Source organism: Musca autumnalis, unplaced genomic scaffold (assembly GCF_047663935.1).
Source record: "Musca autumnalis isolate F117 unplaced genomic scaffold, ASM4766393v1 scaffold_2, whole genome shotgun sequence".
NCBI classification, from domain to species: Eukaryota; Metazoa; Arthropoda; class Insecta; order Diptera; family Muscidae; genus Musca; species Musca autumnalis.
Window position 1 is genome coordinate 239,093,092 of NW_027411755.1, and position 22,805 is coordinate 239,115,896.

The 22,805-nt window shown below is 36.6% G+C and overlaps 1 protein-coding gene across 1 annotated transcript in view; it reads left to right on the forward strand.

The window, feature by feature from the left end:
• Positions 1 to 22,805, forward strand: part of yuri (yuri gagarin) — a 139,683-nt gene that overhangs the window by 22,383 nt on the left and 94,495 nt on the right. The window contains exons 10-16 of the mRNA XM_073965484.1: positions 3,325 to 3,489; positions 4,166 to 4,585; positions 5,990 to 6,061; positions 6,125 to 6,205; positions 7,301 to 7,374; positions 9,596 to 10,136; positions 19,139 to 19,227. Coding sequence (XP_073821585.1) covers positions 3,325 to 3,489; positions 4,166 to 4,585; positions 5,990 to 6,061; positions 6,125 to 6,205; positions 7,301 to 7,374; positions 9,596 to 10,136; positions 19,139 to 19,227 — 1,442 coding nt within the window. The remainder of the gene's footprint in view (positions 1 to 3,324; positions 3,490 to 4,165; positions 4,586 to 5,989; positions 6,062 to 6,124; positions 6,206 to 7,300; positions 7,375 to 9,595; positions 10,137 to 19,138; positions 19,228 to 22,805) is intronic.

Below are 22,805 nucleotides of genomic sequence, written 5' to 3' on the forward strand. Positions count from 1 at the left end.
TATTCACTCTACAGTAAAAGACTGTCTCTCTACATTGCAAACTCTCAATATCGATATAGCAAGTTGGGATCCAATTTTGATCCACTTAGTTTCCACCAAATTACCAGAACAAACCCTTTCTTTATTTGAACAATCTCTAAAATCCCATCGAGACTTACCAACTTGGTCTCAGCTCGATGAATTTCTTTCAAATAGATTCGAAGTTGTAGAGCGCATTGCAAGTATTCGAAATACAAAAGAAAATCAAGAAGTAATCCCGTCTCAAAATTACTCTAAAACTCCAAAAAATTACTCTAATGAAAAATTTGCTTTAAAATGCTCGTACTGTCATGCGAACCATCAAGTTAGAGCTTGTGCTGAGTTTCGCAAATTGACTGCTCAACAGCGGCTTGAGTTCGTTACAAAAAGTAATGTATGTGGCAACTGCTTATCCTCATCGCACAATAAAATTAGTTGCAAATCTACAAACACTTGCTTGATATGCCACAAACCCACCATACGCTTTTACATATTAACAGCTTTGATACGCCAAATCCGAACAACGATATGCTCAATTCTGTCAAATATGATGCAAATAAAAACCGACAATCATACTCATCTCAAATTGAAAGCTCTACCATACCCGTCTCGTCTCAAATAGAAAACAATGCCATACCCGTCTCGTCTCAAATTCAAGCAAATTTTTCAACCACAAGCAATACAATTCTTCTGAGAACAGCTTTAGTTCAAGTTCAAAACAATGGCCGATTGCACACTGTACGAGCATTGATAGATTCTGGATCTCAAAAAACCTTTATTACGCAAACTTGTGCAAATCGACTAAAGCTCTCCATTAAAAATGCTGATTCCTTTGAAATCACTGGCGTTGGTGGTCAGAAACAAGCCTCCAAAGCCGAATGTCAACTATCAATTGTTTCTAATAAGCACAATATAAAATTCTATGTTTCTGCTATAATTTTACCGCAAGTCACTAAACCTCTACCTGCTACTTCTATTAAAATCTCTGATCACAGCTCTCTTAAAGATCTTGATTTGGCAGACCCACGCTTTAATGAATCCTCTGAAATAGATATCATCCTTGGAGCAGACGTCGAAAGATTCATAAATCTGGATGGCATTAAGAAAAATGTATTTGGCAATACATCAGCGTATAACACCATATTTGGCTGGGTACTTAGTGGCCCAATTTTCGCAGAAAATTCACTCTCCTCTTCCACAAACTTCATGGCATCAAATTTTGTTTCAATTGCCCAAAAGAAAAAACGTAAACATAAAAACTTATCTCAAAAAACGTCTAAGTCTACAAAAAAATGTTCATGTATTAAGTCTGGATACCAATTTTGTGACACTTTTAATACATCTGTAACGAAATCTCCCTCAAATGATCAATCCTCTACGATAATTCGTACAAACTCATTTGATACTTGCTCAAAAAATGGTCGTTGGGAGGGAAGGACTAACCCACAGGTTAGTTTCCTAAATTATGTTCTCTTCAAAATACATACCTATGTCTCTAATTATTTAAAAGAAAATCACACTTTTTTCTTCGAGTGTTAATACTTTTCTACGCTTATAATTACATTACACCGACTCACTTTGCCAAAATCTCAACCTTCACCAACGGTCTAACGTAGCGTGTTGCTAGCATACTGGATTAGCAGTCCAAAGGTCCTGGGTTCGAGCCCTACTCCGAGCGAAATTTTATTTATTTAAAAAAACTTTAGAAAATGATCTGGAACATCCAAAAATGCAAACAAAGGAAATTACAAATAAAAATAAGTAAAAATTAGAAATTAAGAAATAAAATAAATTTACAAAAATAGCTTCTAAAAATAGAACTTACAAAGTTGCAGAACAAAATAGAAATTAAAATAAATAACTAAGGAGGAATCGAAGAAATCGATTATTTGTAATTATTTATGTGTTTCTGTAATTAAAACAGATCATATACCGTCAGTATCAGTCGTTTTCTAAGTGGCTGCTTAGCCGAGTCGGAGTGCGCTGGTCTACCATCACTAAGGAAAGGGGTTCAATCCTCGAGTCGGTCGATTTTCCCAATTGACTTTTTCATTCTTAAATAAATTCTTTAAAATGTAAACCAGCTCAAATTTATTTCTAAAACTAGAAAACAAAAGCCAACCCGCATGAATTACCAACACATGTCCTACTTCTAAAAATAGCTTGCAAAATGGAAGCCGCCGAATTCTAACGTTGTAATCTAATCTTACAATCACATGTCTCACCACCCGCCCAATACTAAAGCTCGGCTCATCACATATAACCCTGTAGCCCAGAGGAAGCGTGTCAGACTATCATGCTGAAGTTCCAAGTTCGAGCCCGGCTCTGGGAAAACTTAATAAAAATCTCTTTTAAATGCAATAATGAATAGATATCAAACGAAATTAATTTACTGTCAATCTTATATCTATCTTCCTTAAAATATTATGAAACAATTTCCTCATCTCATGTTTTTCTTCTTTATAGATACCGATCGTGTACTAATATCTGTTCCATTACAGGTCGACAGAAGCTAATCATTGTTTCTCTTATAAAGCAGGAAAACACTTACAAAAAGATGTGAAGTCTAAATGTTCCAGCGGTTTCTAATCCGGTTTGCCTCCTGGGATTGAGTCGCCAAACCACATCAACTATTGCCCATACTGGCCAAGGCGCGGGAGCATGTCTAAACTTCGTTTAACAAATTTATAGTGTTCTAAAATGTATCTTATATTTATTTATATTCTCGCTTCAATGTAAACCTAGCATAGTAATATCTTTTGAATTCCTTATATTTTAAATAACACGATACTTAATTTTACTAATTTCCATCTCCCTTTGTACTTTTGTCAACTCTTGTTCTCTTGAACGAAAGTAATATTTACTTTGCTTTACCAGTAGTCTTTTTAATAAATCACTTCTCTTGCACTAACCGACTGGTAAGCACCTCTTCTCGTCTCTAACCAATTTTTATACTGAAATAAAAACCATACGAATTATAACGTTTATGAAAATATTCTAATAAATTTGTTTTATTTCTCATCTCTCATTTCACCGCAAATTATTCCTCGTTGGCTATGAGGAATAATTAAATAAAAAAAATACAGTCCACTTTTCTCTGCTCATTGATGTTCCTGTTGGTTAATATCTTTGGCTCTACCCACAAGACATCAACTTTATTCATAATTAAAATCCTTTTTTTCCCGTCGGCGGTGTAAGATTTTTTCATGGGACACTTAGGTTCATTTCCCTTATAATTGTGGCTTTTCTTATTTTCAAAGCCGATTTTAATTTGTATTTAATAAATGACCACTTTTTGTTTTTCAGACCGGAAATTTTTCCTACAGCGATATGTATAACCCCGACAAGGATCAATGTGAAACGAATCCGTTCTGCAAGGCCATAATGGATATAACAATAAAGCAAGTTGTTGCCGCGAGTGGACGTGTGTTTGCCTGTGCTCTTATAAAAAACGTTTTTTCTTCGGAAATAAACATCTTGAAATAAAATAAAAGTATGCAAAGTAGAAAATAATACACCCTGTGTCACATCGCGCTCATAAAAACATACGGTCTATTTTCTGTGTCCAATTATTTTGCAAAACATTTTTTACAAACATAATAAAGCAGACACAAACTGAGAAAAAAGACAAGTGAGAAACACAAAAAAGCAAAAAAAAGCATGAGAGCAGTGAGAGTGCATGACATTTAACTTTAATATATTGTCAAACAAACAAACACAATTTAGCCAGGCACTCAATTCGAATACGACACTGGCATTATTCAAAAGCTCTATATGTACTAATTTCTTAACAGTAATTTTGGTGGTAACATACAAACTGTTAACTAAACCGCCCAAAAGTGTGCTACAAATTAACTACAAGACGGCCTTTAACAGTTTTATTTTTTTGTGTGTCACCTTGTTGTATTGAATTGGCCGTTACTGCCCAATACTTAATACTTATTCAATACATTAAAATTACACCAACACAACCATGCTTGAAGAAAATCAAGGGGACAATACCCAGATCAATTTATTTGCTGATAATGATAGTATCATTCGCCCCCCCAAAGCACCTAAGCGTGATAGAGAGAGTTTTATTCATCGTACGTATGGGAACTCCACTAATACTCCAAGATCGACAGACTCACCTTTCCGCGCTATGCAGATGCTCGACGATCGTTTTTCCAAACTAAGCGATCGACTCTTGAATAAATTTAAAACCATGTTACAAGAGACGGAGGACCGAATTTTAAAAGAGCTCGACAGAAAACTAAGTGACATCCGAACAGATTTCAACGAGCCTAATGAGCGTGTTTCACGTTTGGAAAAAGGCTCGGAAGAAATGGCTCAAATGAAATCCGAGATTGATGATCTAAGAATGCAATTGCTCAGACAAGAAAATTCGCATGTTGCCTCAGAGATTCGTGTAAATGGAATACCTTATCAACACGATGAAAACTTGCTGGAAGTGTTTACCAACATTTGTGACTCCATGAACTTGTCAAAACCTCGAGTAAAATCGATTCATCGCCTGCAAAACAGGAATAACACCAAGAAACAGAACTCGCCGGATGGCGTTATTCTTGTAAAATTTATGAATCAACAGCTTCAAACCTAATTATGTCCTACCTTAGCAACAGGATACAGTCAGTTTGTTCGGGAACTAAGAAATCAAAGCCGTTATTAGTACCCAAAGGCGTACCTCAGGGCTCAATCATCGGTCCTTTGCTTTTTTCAATATATGCTAACGATCTCCCCCAGCAATTAATATACAGTCAAATTACAATGTACGCTGACGATGTTCAAGTCCTGTTAAGCGGGCCCGTTAAGAATGTCGGGGACACCATTAACAAGCTTAATATTGATCTCTCTCGAGTCTCTAACTGGGCTAAAGCAAATGGCTTGTTGTTAAACCCCGGAAAAACAAAATGCTTAATGATACATAAAAACAAAAGGTTCAGTCTTCAAAATCTCCCCAATATCTACATAAACAATCAGAAAATTGATATTGTTTCTAAGGCAAAGAATCTCGGGGTAGTATTTAATAGCTCACTGAGTTGGTCAGATCACATAAATTCTGTTACTGGCCAAACGTATGCTAAGCTACGAGCATTATGGATTGTACATTCGTACACACCGATTAATATACGCATCCTCATAGCCAAAACATTCCTTGTACCAGGATTGATTTATGGTTGCGAGCTGTTTGCAAACTGCGACTCTATAAGCCTCCGTAAGCTTTACGTTGTTTTCAATAGCATAATACGCTATGTGTATGGTCTGAATAGAAGGCAGCATGTCACCCAAACTGCACTTTCCCTCTACGGATTCAGTTTAAACACCCTACTCAAAACTAGGGTTTTACTCTTTTTGCACAAAATTATTGTAAGCCAAAAACCTAAATACCTATTTGAAAAGCTCGTTTTTACTCGTTCACGCCGTGGAAGAAAGTTGGTACCATTTAGAAGACAAAGCCTTGTCTCTGAATGGCAATTTTTCATTACCACAATACGTCTTTGGAACACATTACCCCACAATATACAAAGCATCAGCAACACAATGATATTTAAAAAACAAATAATCCAATTTTATTCAATATTATTATAAACTAATTTACAAAAATACCTTCACTTTAAATTTTAAATCATTTTTATTTTTATTTGTGATAATTTTTAACATGGATACCTGATGTATATTTATAAATCTACACTGTAATCATAAGATTTTGTCTTGTTGTGTAGAAAAAAACAACCAAAATAAATAAAATAAAACGAAGCTATCAGGAAAGAGAAAATAAACTCTTGCACACAGTTACAATAAGAAATAAAAAGGTAAAGTTGCAAACGAAGTGTGGAGACAAAGTCTGAGACAGAAGGTCAATAATAATTTTAATTGCAATCTTTGGTTTTGGACTTATATTTTAATTTCCACAATCCCCTTAACGTGTTGTACTTTTTCAAAAATTACTAAAATTAACATTTAATTTCAGATTGAAGAGTTAACTCAAATTCTAATCGAAAATGAAAAGCTATTTGAACCACAGCAGCAAAGGCAACGAATGGTAAGTTTTAATGACCTTTAATACCCAATTACTGCAAAACACATATTAATTATCACACCTTAGAATCTCAGTGAAGGTGAAGACATCGACAACATTACACCACCGGCCTCATTAAGTGGTACTTTGCCGACACCATCACGACATGTGACTGGATAAACGTTGTAGCACTTTGGGGTCACCATAATACACATCCAGCTATACACCCCAAATGATGAGGAGACATTAGGATACAACGAAATTACAATTACACCAACCAACATGGACAGGCGACATCATGCTGAAAGGAATACAATAATGGCAATGCCATTTTACTTGTTTTGTTTTTGCTATTAGACAGAAATAATGGGAAAACAAAAGCTACAACATATCCTACAATCAGTGATAAAGATTTCAATGAATGCTTACTAGCATTTCATATATCATCTTGAAGGATTGTTTAACATGTACAAGGGAGACAATCTGTATTCCGAGGGTTCTACAAAATTAACTGTGTTCCTTTACCTGCAGAATCTTAATTTTTTTCTATTTTAAGTCAAAAAGTGTTCCGAAACACTAAAAAGTAGCGAAAATTATATGAACATAGTTAAGTAATGTTGATAATTTGTCATTTAAAAATGTGAAGGAACAGAGTTATTGAAAGTAACTGCTATGGACCATTACATATGGTCCCAACAAATTGTGTACCAATACAATTAACTTGTAAATTTTGTTCAGAGGTAGAATCCTATTTTGACCTAATTCTTAGGGTGCTTTGATTTTTAGCACCAATAGGAAAAACACCTTGAAACTAATAATGGCGTGGTACAGGTATAATTAAGTAAAGTATTCGAATCAATTTAAAGAGATTTGTAATCAGTCATGATATATGTATGTAGCTAGCTAAGTTATCAATGTCTCCCAAATGGTGTCAATTATCCGCCTTATTCTGAACGAAAATGTTAGGTGAATTTTGTCTTTCCCTCGTTTCAACTTAAAGGAGAAAGTGAGAAAACTCACGGGGAATTTACGCTCAAAATATCCTCCTATATGTATTTTGTATTCTACTGGTATAAGGTATCAAATAGTCGCCAATCTCCTCCAGTCTCTAAAACTTTTCGCCCATGTATTTGTTGTATTTACCTCGAAAATGTAAAACTAACATTTGTCTAGACTCTTTTCAAAACTGTTGGCAGCTAGGAGAATAAACAAAAAACAAATCAACGTAAATCAACCCAAAATCAAAATGTAAATTGAATTTAGGTTATCGATTTGAAATTAAATTTAAATTACGATTGTGTTGAATGCAACACAGCAACAACAACAGCTACAACAATGTGAGTACCAAACTAACAAATGTGCAAAATTAGATTTTGTATATAGAAAAAAAACGAATACAATAACAATCTCTAACATTAGTATATAATACTATGATATGAATTTATATAGGACTACCCATATACATACTTAATTTTGTATACTACGTAATAACATACATATGTAAAAGACATTTATTTATGATTTAAGACAAAAAAAGAGAGAAATACATACAGACAATTTTATTTCCCGCCAAATAATCTAATGACGTTTTGTTATTTGGGGTTATGTGGGGAGAGGAAACATTAAAAAAAAATGACTTCACATAGTAGGACACTCACTAAGTACATGTGTCATATATTTAGGAGATAATTGATACCATAGAACGATCTTTATCGGCTTTAAGGGGTTAACCCTACTTGTCGATTTCAAAAAATCGAAAAAATGGTACAGGCTTTAGTTTGAAGTACAGGTAGTATAGAGTGTGCCGCAAAAAATGTCAAGTCGATCGGAGCAAAATTGGCTGAGATATGACCTTTAAAAGTGGAGAACCCGTATTGGTTTGTGTGTTTAGGCGTACTATATTGGTTTATTATACCACTTCTTTTTGCTTAATTTTAATGTACCTTACAATGGCTACCTGTTGGGAATTCCCTAAAATGAATTCACTTGTAAACTATGAATGAAACATATGGCGGGGTAGAAGTCATAAAGAAGGAATGTATCGGACACGTCTAAAAGCGTATGGGGCCCAGCTTTCGAAGTTTAGTAAAAAGTAAAAAAAGGTTGGAGGCAAAGGAATGTTGACAGGAAAATTGATTGACAAGCTCACTGTCTACTATGGACTTGCAATTCGATGCCATTCGAATTCAATTCACGATATGCATGAGGCAATATGGGCGATATTTGATCATTACAGTTCAAGCGATACAAATCCACGTCACGAGAAATGTCCAACCGGTGAAGACTCGTGGTGTTCATATCAACGGGCAAAAAAAGAGGCTTTCAGACCACTTCCATCAAATGTTTTGGATGCTATTAGACCCACATACAACGATCTAAGTAAAGAGTCTTTACTCGAAAGATGCGTCGGCGGCTTCTATCAAAATTGCAACGAAAGCTTCAATCAACTTATTTGGAAAATTTGCCACAAAACCCTTTCTAGTGGAGCACTCGAAGGTACAAAATCATTGTTATTTTATTTGAGCTCGATCGGAATGAGCTGTGGACAAAACGCACACGAATATGCTAAAATAATCGACCAAGCACGAATTGCACTGGCAGAGAGACGTGCGGCCGAGTGAAATCGTGAAGGAAGAATGTTGCGAAGGCAACACCAAATTTCCATTTTACAAGCTTCATCGTCGGCGGAAGAGCTCTTGTATGGACCAGGAATAGATGACTCCTTGTAATTTACAAAACGCCCATTAGGGCCAGACATGTGAAATTTTAAAGAACATTTTTTTCAACGCCTATCAGTGTCAGACACGTGAATTTTTATACCCTCAGCATATATGTCAGTGAAACCTGGTGGACAGAATGCGGCTATTTTGAATCCCAAAATGTTGTAGTATACCACTCAGGAAATATGGAAGGGATACACAGGAAGGGTGTAGGCATTATCGTCAAAAAAGACATTGCAGACTGCGTGATTGGTTCTGTCCCAATGTCTGAAAGGACTATGATGATTAAAATCTCAGCAAAGCCCCTGAATTTAAATATTATCCAGGTATATGCCCCTACATGTGATGGAAGTAACGACGAGGTTGAACATTTCTATGAAGAAATAAGTCAATTATTAAACATGACGAAATCACATGAAATAACTATAGTTCAAGGCGACTTTAATGCCAAAGTGGGGAATGATGAAGTAAATGGAGTAACTGGAAGGTATGGACTTGGAGAAAGGAATGAGAGAGGGGACAGATTAATTCAATTTTGTCAAGAGTTTAAGATGACCATTACAAACACAACATTCCGATTACATCCCAGGAGACTTTATACATGGAGATCACCAGTAGATAACAGAAGGAATATCGTTCGAAATCAAATTGACTTCATAATGATCAACAGCAGATTTAGATCTTGTGTAACGAAATGCTCAACATATCCAGGAGCTGATGTACCATCCGACCACAACCTATTGATGCTCAATATTCGGCTAAAAATTGCACGAATTAAAAAAAGGAAGAAAAAGTCTCACAAGATAAATACTGAGATACTCAATAACCCATTTACCAGAAATGAAGTGAAGATGCAAATTAATAACAAACTGGAAGTCATCGATTCAAACGATGTAGAAAATATATGGAACAAAGTCAAGGACACAATGTGCGAAATAACAAAAAATTATCTTAGAAACTGTACAAGAAGAACACAACAAGAATGGATGAACGATGAAATTATGGAGCTTCATGAGGAACGAAGGAAATACAAAAACGTTGACTATGAACGTTACTGGGAAATCAACAAGGAAATTCGCACTGCTACCCGAGCTGCAAAAAATGATCTACTCAATCAAAAATGTAGAGAAATTGAACATCTGCAAAACATTCATGATGACTATAATCTACATAAAAAACTAAAAGAGTCCGCAGGAGTGTATAGGAAGGCATCACCAGCATTACTAATGGATGACAACAATCAGCCAATTTTCGAGACATTACACATAAAGGATCTATGGAAAAACTATATTGAACAATTATTCACAGACGACCAACGATCAAGAAATGATCAGAACACAATTAATTATATAACGGGAAACCCAATCACTACAGCCGAAGTAGAATATGCGATTCAATCGATAAAAGATAAAAAATCAACAGGACCCGACGAAATTCCTTCCGAAATCTTAAAATTAATTGATGGAAACAACATCTCACTCATTACACGACTTTTTAATCATGTGTATGGTACTGGCCAATATCCAAACGATTGGTTGAAGTCTACTTTTATTGCAATACCAAAAAAATCTAATGCAAAAAAGTGCTGTGACTACAGGCTTATAAGCCTTATGTGTCACATATTAAAAATTTTCCTAAGAATAATTCACTAAAGAATTTACTCCAAATGTGACAGAGTTATGGGAGAGTCCCAATTCGGCTTCAAGGAAGGTATGGGTACCAGAGAAGCCGTACTATCCATCCAATTACTTGTACAGAAATGCAGAGATGTCCACAATGATGTTTATATATGCTTTATCGATTATGAAAAGGCATTTGATACCGTCCAACACGACAAATTGATTAATATACTGAGGGAAATAGGAATAGAAGAATACGAAATTAGGTGCATACAGAATCTATATTGGAACCAAACTGCAAGAATCGAAATAAATGGTGAACTGACTGACGACATTCCCATATCAAAAGGAGTCCGGCAAGGGTGCATACTATCACCGCTCCTCTTTAATATATATTCCCAAAAAATATTTCATGAGTCAATCGAAGGAGAACGAATTGGAATAAGAGTTCAGGGCAAAATTATAAATAACATACGGTACGCTGATGATACCACAATTATTGCCGGCAGTATATCTGGGCTACAACAGCTTCTAGACAAGCTCACGTACGTAAGTGAAACATATGGTCTCAAAATAAATACAAAAATGACAAAATACATGATTGTTAGTCGGAAAGATGCAAGCTATGAAACGTCACTGAGTATTAAAGATGAACTTGTCGAACGTGTAAAAACATTTAAATACCTTGGCGTTTCAATTAACGACCAATGGAATATTTCAAACGAAATAAAGCGCCGAGTGGAGATGGCCAGAAACGCCTTTTTTAAATACAAAAAAACACTTACAAATCACGAATTAAGTCTCGCAACCAAGATAAGATTCGTCAAATGTTATATTTGGTCTATACTATTATATGCCGTAGAAACTTGGACCGTCAAAAGTGCAGGTCAAAAAAGAATTGAAGCATTTGAAATGTGGGTCTATAGAAGAATACTTAATATACCCTATACATCGCACATTTCAAACCAAGAAGTTCTCAGACGAATGCATGTCGACAGGCAACTCTTACACACGGTCAAATCGAGAAAAATCGCATACCTTGGACACCTGATGAGAAATGACAAATACAGATTTATACAATGCATTATTAAATGCAACATAGAAGGACAACGACCAAGAGGCAGAAGAGAGATATACTGGCTAAGTAACATCCAAGAGTGGACAGGATACAGAGATGAAACAAATCTGCTACATGCTGCTAAAAATCGAGAGCTGTTTATAATTTCATAAAATAAAATAACATAACATGTAAATATATATAAATGTAATGTATACTATTGTATGATCGCTTTATATCCGAATAACGGATCCGCAAATAAAGAAGAAGATTTAAGAAATAATCGGTGCCACCACCGTGGTGCAATGGTATGCACAACTGCCTTGCACGCTGAATGTCCGGGTCGATTCGCAGGCCTGGCAACATCTAATTTTTAACGGTGGCAAAAATACACCTCAGTAATTTCTCTACAAGTGATGTCTCAAGACACACCGTCTGGGCTCGGCGATAAACAGTTGGTCCCATATCATTGAGCTAATATGAATCGGTGTGCACTCAGTGATATGAAAGAAGTCTCCCTTGTCCCTTCTGGGATGTTTGTGGAACAATTAATTATTCGGGTATGTTCTGAGACACACTTCACCTCTTACGCTTATTTTTCGAGTATTTTATGAATGGACTAGGGTGTACTCTTCTTTATAAATACCCTAATGAATCTTAGCCCAAAAAAAAGAAGGAAAAATAGGAGTAAATGGGCTGGACAAAATGCTTGAGTCGTGAAGTGAGAGGTAAAGTGTGTCTCAGAACATACCCGATTATTATATACAGGTATGTGATGGAAAACGATTCTACTCGTTTGTCCATAAATCGAAATCGTATATTTCTAATATTGGAGAACATTTTATTGAAATTAAAATATTACTCAAATAAGGGGCGTTTGCGAAGCAAAACTATATATCATCAAAGGCACCCCAAATATATGTATATCATTTCGATTTTGCAAATCGAGTCGATTCGGTTTTCATCACATACCTAATAAGATGTGTTTATACTTTACGAGTAGACCTCATTTTCATTCTGGGGTTTTTGTGATGTGTCAAATCAGAGGTGTCTGAGGGCAGACTTTGACAGAGCTAATTGAACATGTCTTGCTAACATTGGGGATCTCTTGGATCCTTGCAATTCTCGGGTTAGAAAAGCTGTATCTAACAGATAGAGAGGAATCTCTAAGGAATGTTCGCTTTTCTTTCCTCTGAATACTGCGAATCCTTTAGATCTCCCGTGGATCAAAAATCGATCGAGGTAGTTCTCCTAAAATAAACAAATATGATGGGTAAGAAAAATAAAATTAATAAAGATACCGTACTAAATAGCCCTGTACAAGCGGCAAACGAGATCACAAGTCATGTGCCGTCGAGATCAAGCGATTGTGATCCAGCACCTACAACTTGTTACAAGTACATTAAACATTTTTGATAGAATCGATGACTACCCGGCGGTTTCTAAGAACAATGGTGAAATAAAACCAAGATTGGTGCACGGCCGAAGTTATGGACGGGGCCAACTGGACAAACGTTTAAGACTACAGAAGATAAGTTAGGACCACAAAGTAGAGAACTCCTCGACTAAGAAATGAACCGGATCATACCTTTGGAGGACATGTTCAGGGCAATCATGAATAAAAATTGCGTGCGGAATTAGTTCCCTTTCCCCAAATTTTATTTATTTGGGTTATCCTGAACGAAGTTTTTTCACTTTCTCCTTTAAGTTGAAAAGGCGAAAAGACAAGAACTCACGGGGAATTTTCGTTCAGAATATCCTATATTTATGTCGATTCGGCTAGAATATTTCATAATTAAGTGATTCTACACCTTTTTCAGATGTAATTCGAATCATTTTTGTTGTAATTCGGGAATTCCATATGCAATTCGTAACATTTTATTTGTAATTCGGGAATTCCCTTTGTAATTCAAAATATTTCAATTGTAATTCGAATTTACCCATTTGTAATCCGAATTATTCCATTTGTAATTCGAATTGTTCCATTTGCAATTCAAAATAGTTCAATTATGTGTGTGTGTTCGTTTATTTTTTCACTATGGAGCGGCAATTTATCCTTGAAGTCCAGCTTCGGGCTGTCCGTTTCGGGATAGAGAAGAATACAGGGCCAGGGATTTGTTTCGTTTACTAGATACACACCATTATGTCTATATCGGTGAGATGAAATGGATGTATGGAATGGGTGCACTTTCGAGGCTGCTCTGGTTTCAGCCACCTCCAGGATACCTACTTCGTCGTTGACATACGAGACACAACAGCAACGTTTTGCGGAAGAGGTGGACTTGTCTTCTTTATACACCAGACTGTCTAGTACAGACCAATCTCGATTGATCTTGTCTCTATCTTGAATGTATGGGGGTATCAGTGAAGTGCTGGGCTGCCGAGGTAGACTTGCTAAATGTGTACATGTCGACGATGAATAGCTGTGCGTTGTGTTATATGCCGGACATTAGTTCGCTTTTGGAGGACAGTAATAGTTTGGTTACAGAGAACTTCAATTCTCGTCATGAGTTTTGCTCTCCGTCCTAGACAATAACCACCCCTCTTGTTATTGTCTGGGACGGAAGTTCGACCAAATTGATAGCTCTATATTTTGCATGGTGAGGTATAACGTTCCTACAATGATAAGAGGTAATTGCCACAGAGATTTGAAGATGAATTAGACCATCTTCCAATCATCGTATCCGTTAACAAACCTTTCCGCTATAATAACCTGAATCATGGAAAAGCTATTCGATTCAGAGAATTTATCCTCGGGTTTATCCTCATCACAGTTACAGCCGCTCGCTACATACCTACTGATCGACTACACACATTGGAGCAAATGACTCAGCAGAAGCGATGGGAATAGGAAATGAGCGTGATGAACACAACCCTGAAAACCCAAGAGCTGGAGAACTTATCCTTGAAGTTAACAGGCTAGTAGGCGAGCATAAGCGGAAAAAGTGGCAGGACCACCTGAAGCAATGCAACATTGGTACAGGATTGAGTAAATTGTGGCTAACAGTTAAATCACTCACGAATCCGGAAAAGAAGGAACATAGAACGGCTATTACGTTTAACGGCGTGACAGTGAAAGATACGAGCATATCCGACCATATTATAGGGTACCCCAAGAGTGATAAAACGAAGAGGAGGAAATACCACCACATTTTACGATGGACTATGTTTCAGATGTAATCCGAAACACATATTTATTGCGATAATTCATTTTAAGTATATTTCTCATCCACCTATAATGAAGATTTCCTTTCATCACCAAACCATATCATCCAAAGCTTTGGACCCATACGAAATCTTAATGTTAAATCGTTAGCCGCCAATATTGTGACAGGGGCCTGGAAATTTGGCAGGGTGGTCCCATTACTGAAGCCAGGCCCAGCCCCCATAAAGTTTTTGAAGACTTTGCATTCAAAAAGTCATATTTTGTCTAGTGTATTTCCACTCCTCTGCTTTAGTACTGTGGCGCCCGACGTTGACAACTCTGGGAAGAAAAGGAAGCATACGGTTTTGTGGCATATAATACAGGTCATCGGAGCGGGTCCAGACGACAATCGACGCAATGACAGAACTTTTAACTTTTTAAATGATCGCTGACCTTTTCATTATTAAATGTAAATAAATGGAATACACCAACGTCAACAATAATAATCTCAACAAATGGAACAAACAAAACAACAACAATTGAAGCATTGTTGTATGCAGTTGTTGTAAATTGAAAAGTGTGCCAATTAAACCTTTCTTCGGCGTTGTAAGAAAAATAAGAAGAAAAGCGTATCGAAGAAGATCATTGATTAAAATCCGGAATGTAATAAATTACCTAAACAAGCTTAAAAATTGACAGAAACATGCTCTGTTCCAGAACCTGCAAGAAGCTACTAATTTTTACTACGATAACAATTTTCCCTTTATGTAATCGAAGAAAATAGTAAAAATTAGTAGATTCTTGCAGTTCTGGAACAGACCAACAATTTCCAATGATATGCTTTTTTTTACAAAATATTGGCGATAGCAACATTTTCTATACGAAATATTGTTGATATCATGATTTTCTATAGAAAGTATTATAAATAACATCTTTTTTATTGAACCTATTACCGATAACAAGATTTTCTAGAGAAACTATAATCGATAACAATATTTTCTAAAAAAAATATTACCGGCTGTAATGTTTTCTATGGAATATAGTATCGATAACAATATTTTGTGTAGAAAACATTATCAATAACAAAATTTTCTATAGAAAACTTTATCTATAGCAATATTTTCTATAAAGATCTTTGTCGATAACATTATTTTCTATAGAAAACTTTATCGATAAAAATATTTTCAAAGGAAAACTTTATCGATAATAATATTTTCCATAGAAAACGTTATCAATAACAAAATTTTCTATAAGAACATTATCGATAACAATAATAAATAATCGGGTATGTTCTGAGACACACTTCACCTCTCATTTCACGCCTCAAGCATTTTGTCAATATTTTCTATAGAAAATATGATCGATAACAATATTTTCGATAGAAATTATTATTGATAATTCGACAACAATATGCTCTGTTCCAGAACCTGAAAAAAATACTATTTTTACGACAATAACACTTTTCCTTTGTGTTATCGAACAAAATTGTAAAAATTAGTAGATTTTTGCAGTACTGGAACAGACTAAATATTTTCTATAAAAACATAATCCATGAAAAATTGTTCTATAGAAATATAATCGATGAACATTTTTCTATGGGATATAATACAGTCATCGGTAGAGTACCTAATAGAATAGGTACTACCTATTCTAGCGTAAAAATCTAGATATTTTATATTGTTTAAACCGGAGACTTTGGTTGGTGGATTAAGCCAATATGTATATTACATTAATTTATTTTCTTTATCAGAGCTTGAGTTGCTGTTACATTCCGATGGAAATTAATTTGGACGACCTTGATCATGGGTCCTCCAACAAGCGGTCTTCTTGAGAGTTGCTGATTGACGTAGTATGCAATGCCCTTTATGTTTGTTAGACTGGCCAGCGAGATATCGTCAACTCCCACCACAAGGGTAGTGTCATCGTCTTTATCTTCCCGTTTCATTTTGTTTTTCAAAGACCTCGAGTGCGTGTTCCGTCCCGATTTTGCAGCACAAGAATAGTGCATCCTTTTTTTCCTCCTGGGTGAAAAACTTCCAACTTTTCTCTTCAAAAGTCTCATTTGATTTCAAAAGACCTCGTTCATGCGCTCTGTCTCGATTTTGCAGCAATACTCTTCGACCTATAACGCCACTTTGATCAGGTGAGGGATTTCGTCTTTTCTCGCCAGCTTCAATTGTTGCCCTTTCCAAGGAGTTGCTGCAGGCATTTCGTGTGGGCACAATTGAAGCACTAGGAGGTCATCTTTGAGCTCTTCTGGTAATGTTTGTGTACTATAACATAATCTCTAACACAGCTCATTCCTGTAATTCTTCTAGCTATCTTGACATATGAATATGGTAGTTCCAGAAGATTCTCTGGTCGGCCACACCCTCTTCATGTCCCAGATCACTTTGCCGCCCCTCCGCCAAAGGCTACTCTGGACAGTCTCTTCTACGATGGTCTTGGGAGTTTTGCACGGGACATTTGGAGTCGGGAACCTTTTTTTTCTTCTTAAAAGGTTTTGCGTTGTTCTGTTCTTCAGGAGATCTTATCCTCTTCGTTGCTTCTGAAGAAGTGGATGTAGTATTATTGATCACGTTTGGGGTACTTCGCCTGATTGTACTTAAAATTTCGTCGCTGTGGAAGACATCCAGTCTCTTCACTACCCAAATCTCATTTTGATTTCTAAAGACTTCGAGCATTCGTTACATTTCGAGATTGCAGTCATACACCTTGAGGTATACCGCCTGGTTGTTCTTAAAATTTCGTCGCTGTGGAAGACCCGTGTCTTCACTACCCAAAGTCTCATTTTGATTTCCAAAGACTTCGAGCATTCGTTCCATTTCGAGTTTGCAGCCATACCCCTTGACGTATACCGCCGCTTTGACTAGGTGAAGAATTTCGGCCTTTCACAAAGCTTAAATTTTCCACCTTCTCAAGGAATTGCTTTGCTGCTGACTACCTCCCCGAGAGCTAAAGGGTTCAGGTGGGAGTCCAATTGGTACACTAGGAGATCCCCTTTGAGCTCACTGCGAATTATTTTTATTGGTCCACTCCCTTGAAAGATGTGCTCCATCAATTTGTCGTTTACCATCTTCTCGATGGCTTCCTGGTTATTTTTGTCGTTAACCAAAAAAAGTGTTAGGAAATCCCACTACTGGTGTCGATCACCGCATAATACAGCTCGGCCCCGTAATTATTTTTGGCTACCTTGGCGTAAGAAGATGGTGGAAGATGAAAGGTCCGGAATTTTACTGTACTGTACTGGTGTCGATCAAATATGGTGGTGGATGGCGTTCCTTTTTCTTTTGGAAGTATGCAGTAGTTCCAGAAGATTCTGTGTTCTATGTCCGCCTTTCATGTACGAGCTCACTTTGTCGCTCTCTGCCAAAAAATACTCTGTCGTGTCGTTTAGACCCAGGTCAGGCAATGTGCGCTTGTTGAGAGCAAGTGAGCGAAAACTTCAATATAAAATGCATTGAAATATATGCTCACTTGCTCTCAGCAAGCGCACATGGCCTGACCTGGGTTTAGACACACTCCTCTACGAGACTCTTGACAAAAATTGCTCGGGAGATTTGAAGGTGAAAGCTCCTTTTATTCTTAAAAGGTTTAGCGATGTTTTGTTCTTCATGAGATCTTATTTTCTTCTGAAGAAGTAGAGGGAGCATTCCGCTGTTCTTTATTTAGTATCGCATGGTTCTTCTTAAACTTTCATCGTTGGACCACTGCGCCCTTTTCGTTGTTAGTTTTGCGATGCTCTCGCTTACTTCATCTACCATCTTCACGTCCTCTTTATTGCGGTTTCCACAACGCGGGTGTTTATTGTGCTATTGCTTTCGGATTCGGAATTAGGGTCGCTCCCCTTTTTGGCTACCATGGCAATGAAAGATGGCGGTGGATGATGTTCCTTTTTCTTTTGGGAGTATGCAGTAGTTTCTGAAGATTCTGTGTTCGATCTCCTCCTTTTCATGTCCGAGCTCACTTTGTCGCTCTCTGCCAAAAAATACTCTGGACAGTCAGCTTTGCGATGGTCTTGACGAGATATGCTTGGGACATATGAAGGTGGGTAACCCTTTTTCTTCATAAAAGGTTTAGTGACGTTCTGTTCTTCAGGAGATCTAATCCTCTTTGCTGTCGTGTCGTTTAGATACACTCCTCTTCGAGATTCTTGACCAAAATTGATCGGTACACTTGAAGGTGGAAGCTCTTTTTTCTTAAAAGGTTTAGCAATGTTCTGTTCTTCATGAGATCTTATTCTCTTCTGAAGAAGTAGAGGGTGTATTATTGATCTCGTTTGGAGCACTCTGTTTTTCTTTATTTAGTATCGCATGGTTTTTCTTAAACTTTCGTCGTTGGGCCCCTGGCCACTGCGCACTTTTCGTTGTTAGTTTTGCGATGCTCTCGCTTACTTCATCTACCATCTTCACTTGCTCTTTATTGCGGGTTTCCACAACGTTGGTGTTTATTGTGCTGTTGCTTTCGGATTCGGAATCAGGGCGCTCAAAATCTCTGATGATTGGGTCCAGTTTAATTTCTCCCTAAGCTTCACTGTTTCCTCTTCCCTTTTTCCTTTAGGTTGTGACAATACCGTCGACCACAGATGACAATATGTCGGAGATGTTTGCTCACGATCGCTGGATGACTACTAGATTTGACTCGATTGGGTCCAGTTTAATTTCTCCCTAAGCTTCACTGTTTCCTCCTCCCTTTTTCCTTTGCTTGTGACAATACCGTCAACCACAGATGCCAATATGTCGGAGATGTTTGCTCACGATCAATGGATGACTATTAGATGTGACTCGCAGCAGTACTTACTTGTACTTGTGACTCCGGCCGGTACTTAATTATTTAGGCCCTGGGATTGGGTCTCATTTAGTGGCACCTCTCGTATCGGGAAAATTAGCAAGACCCAAAATCTGGGGAAGTATAGACTTCTCCCATGAAAGCTATATATCGTTGTGATCAGGGTCACAAGGACTACCTATGGTAACAATTTCAGCCCGAACTAAAGGTGCCCATAAACAAGGTAATGGTGTTAAAGTTAGACATTTCCGAAATTTCAAGACGTATGTCTCGGAAAGTATGGACTTCCCCGTGAAAGCTATATATAGTTGTGATCTGTGTTTTACGGTAATTTTGAAAATGAACTCATGTATTTCTCTTTCAAATCCTGAGAGAGGGAGAATGTTTTGCTCGAACAATTACTTGCTCTGTTTATTTTTTAGAAGTCAATGCTCACCAAAATTTGTAGATGCATTTACAATTTCTTATCAGATATTTTTTACAAAACAACTTCAGATTGGAGAGACCGGCCGAATAACAAAAGAGAGTGCTCAGTTTTCTATTATTAAATTTGTTTTGGGAACATCAAACAAACACCCAACATCAATGCAGACGCCAACAAGAGCAGACAAGTATTTCACCTCAACACTTGGTCTCACTTGATTCAGTCACAGATTGGCGGTTAAGAAGAACGTTTCGAAGTGATCAACGGAAAAACAACCAAAGAATTGAAAACGTAAAGAAACCGTGAGATACAAAAACTAAACTAGAACCGTGTGTGTGGTAGCAAACAATAAAAGACCCCCACCGCAAGCAAAGTAAAAGAATCCGCAATGAATAAATGAAAAAAAATACACGACCAAGAACAACAACAAATCATAAAATAAACATAAAAAATCGAAAATTAATAACAACAAAAACAAACAAGTGACGTCAAAATTTTGGTATTTTAAACGTTCGCGTTCATATGGTTCGGTACAACGCATGTACCAGATCGAAGTCGAGTGTATTTGAAAAAAAAAAAATAAAAAATCTTTCAGTTAAACAACAACAACACGACAACCAAACCAAAAGTAAAGACAACACAAACATTGTAAATCTCAACAAAACAACAGCTGGCTTAACTTTTGCAAACATTCAGAAGCCAGGCAGACGTTCGGACTGGCAGACAGTTGTTGGCAGGAGAAAGAGAGTGGGGGAAGAACCGGGGGCAAAACGAAGCCGCTTATGGTAAAAGTCAATATCTGGATATTGCGTTTTCATTTGTTAATCGAACGGTGGCGATTGTTTTGTTTTTAAAAAATTGTATGCGTTACTAAATCCGTTACCATTGAAAGTCGTTGTGGCTAAAACGCTGTTCAGCCACATGGTCAAAACCGCCGCCGCACAGCAGTAGTAATTGTATGCGACACTCTGTTTGTGTCAATTCAATGCCAAAATGGAATGCGTTTGTCATGCGTAAATGAATGGAAGTAGTAAGATTTCAAAGTGTTCGTTTGTCGCCTAGTTCGTCGTCCTCCGGCATGTCTAGTTAACGAAGTTTTTATACCCTATACCACAATGTGGAAAAGGGTATAATAAGTTTGTTTTCCCAAAAATTCATGTAACGCCGCGAAATATTCGTCGTAGACCCCTCATGTGGTATACCAAACTTCATATCTCGACGAGATAAAGCGATTTAGCGATGTGTGTCCGTCCGTCCGTCTGTCCGTCCATTAAAAATTGTAATCAAGCTAGAGGCCGCAATTATGGACCGATTGTCACGAAATTTAGTATGGAGGTCGGGTTTGGACCAGAATAGAACTGATTAGTTTTTGGCGATGATCGTGAAATGTTAAAGGGATGAAATGGACCAAAAACAAAATTTTTGCTCGATTTTGTAGCCGCTCTGTAGGTCGCAATAATAGTCCGATCGGCGCGAAATTTTAAACGTAGTTTTGGTTTGAGATGAAGAAGTAGCGTGCAAGTCAACGGTATGATCGGATAATATTTAGCGGGTTAAATTGATCAAAACTTTTGTGTGAAAATTGGTAAAATTTCTAATGCACATCTTATAACTTTATCCCAAGAAGACGCGTTTAGTGGTATAGGGTATCACATGGTCGGCCCCGTCCGACTATAGTCTGTTCTTACTTGTTTTATTGTGAGTTTGTCTGACTCTGAAAATGTGTGGAAAAAAACAATCGAAACGCGAATATCAGTTTCTATGCTGTTGAATACACACACCGACCGGACCGGCACCAGACGACAATCGACGCAATGACAAAACGAAGAGGAGAATGCAAGTCAGAACTTTTAACTTTTTAAATGATCGCTGACCTTTTCATTATTAAATGTAAATAAATGGAATACACCAACGTCAACAATAATAATCTCAACAAATGGAACAAACAAAACAACAACTATAGAAGCATTGTTGTATGCAGTTGTTGTAAATTGAAAAGTGTGCCAATTAAACCTTTCTTCGGCGTAATAGGAAAAGCGTATCGAAGAAGATCGTCATACATTGATTAAAATCCGGAATGCAATAAATTACCTAAACAAAAACAATTTCCAATGGTTGGTCTGTTCTGTTCCAGAACTGCAAGAATCAACTAATTTTCTTATACGAAATATTGTCGATAACATGATTTTCTATAGAAAGTATTATAGATAAAAATGTTTTTTATTTAACCTATTACGGATAACAAGATTTTCTATAGAAACTATTATCGATAACAATATTTTTCTATTTTCTTTTCTATGGAATATAGCACCGATAACAATATTTTCTGTAGAAAACAACATTTTCTATGAAAAATTTTATCTATAACAATATTTTCTATAGAGAACTTTGTCGATAACAATATTTTCTATAGAAAAAACTTTATAGATGAACTATTTTCAAAGGAAAACTTTATCGATAATAATATTTTCCATAGAAAACGTTATCAATAAGAAAATGTTCTATAAGAACATTATCGATGACAATAATAAATAATAATAATTTCTGTAGAAAACATTATTGTTAACGATATTTTCTATGGAAAATACCAACGATAACAACAGTAACAATATTTTCCGTAGAAAACATTATCAATAGCAATATGTTATATGGAAAACTTTATATATAACAATAAGTTCTGTAGAGAACTTTGTCGATAACAATATTTTCTGTAGAAAACTTTATCGATAATAATATATAACATAGAAAACGTTATCAATAATTCTATAAGAACATTATCTATGACGGGTGCCATCGTGGCACAATGGGCACAGGCACAATCAAACATTTTTCGACGTTGGCAAAATGCCCCTCAGTAATGTTGGCGACATTTCCTGAGTATTTAAGCCTTGAAAAACTTCTCCACAAGTGGTGTCTTAACCCAATCACTGCGGTGGTTCCATATGGAACCACTTTTAGTGTTTTGCGATTCTGCGAACAAAACACTACAAACATAATATTTTTAAATCGTTGAAA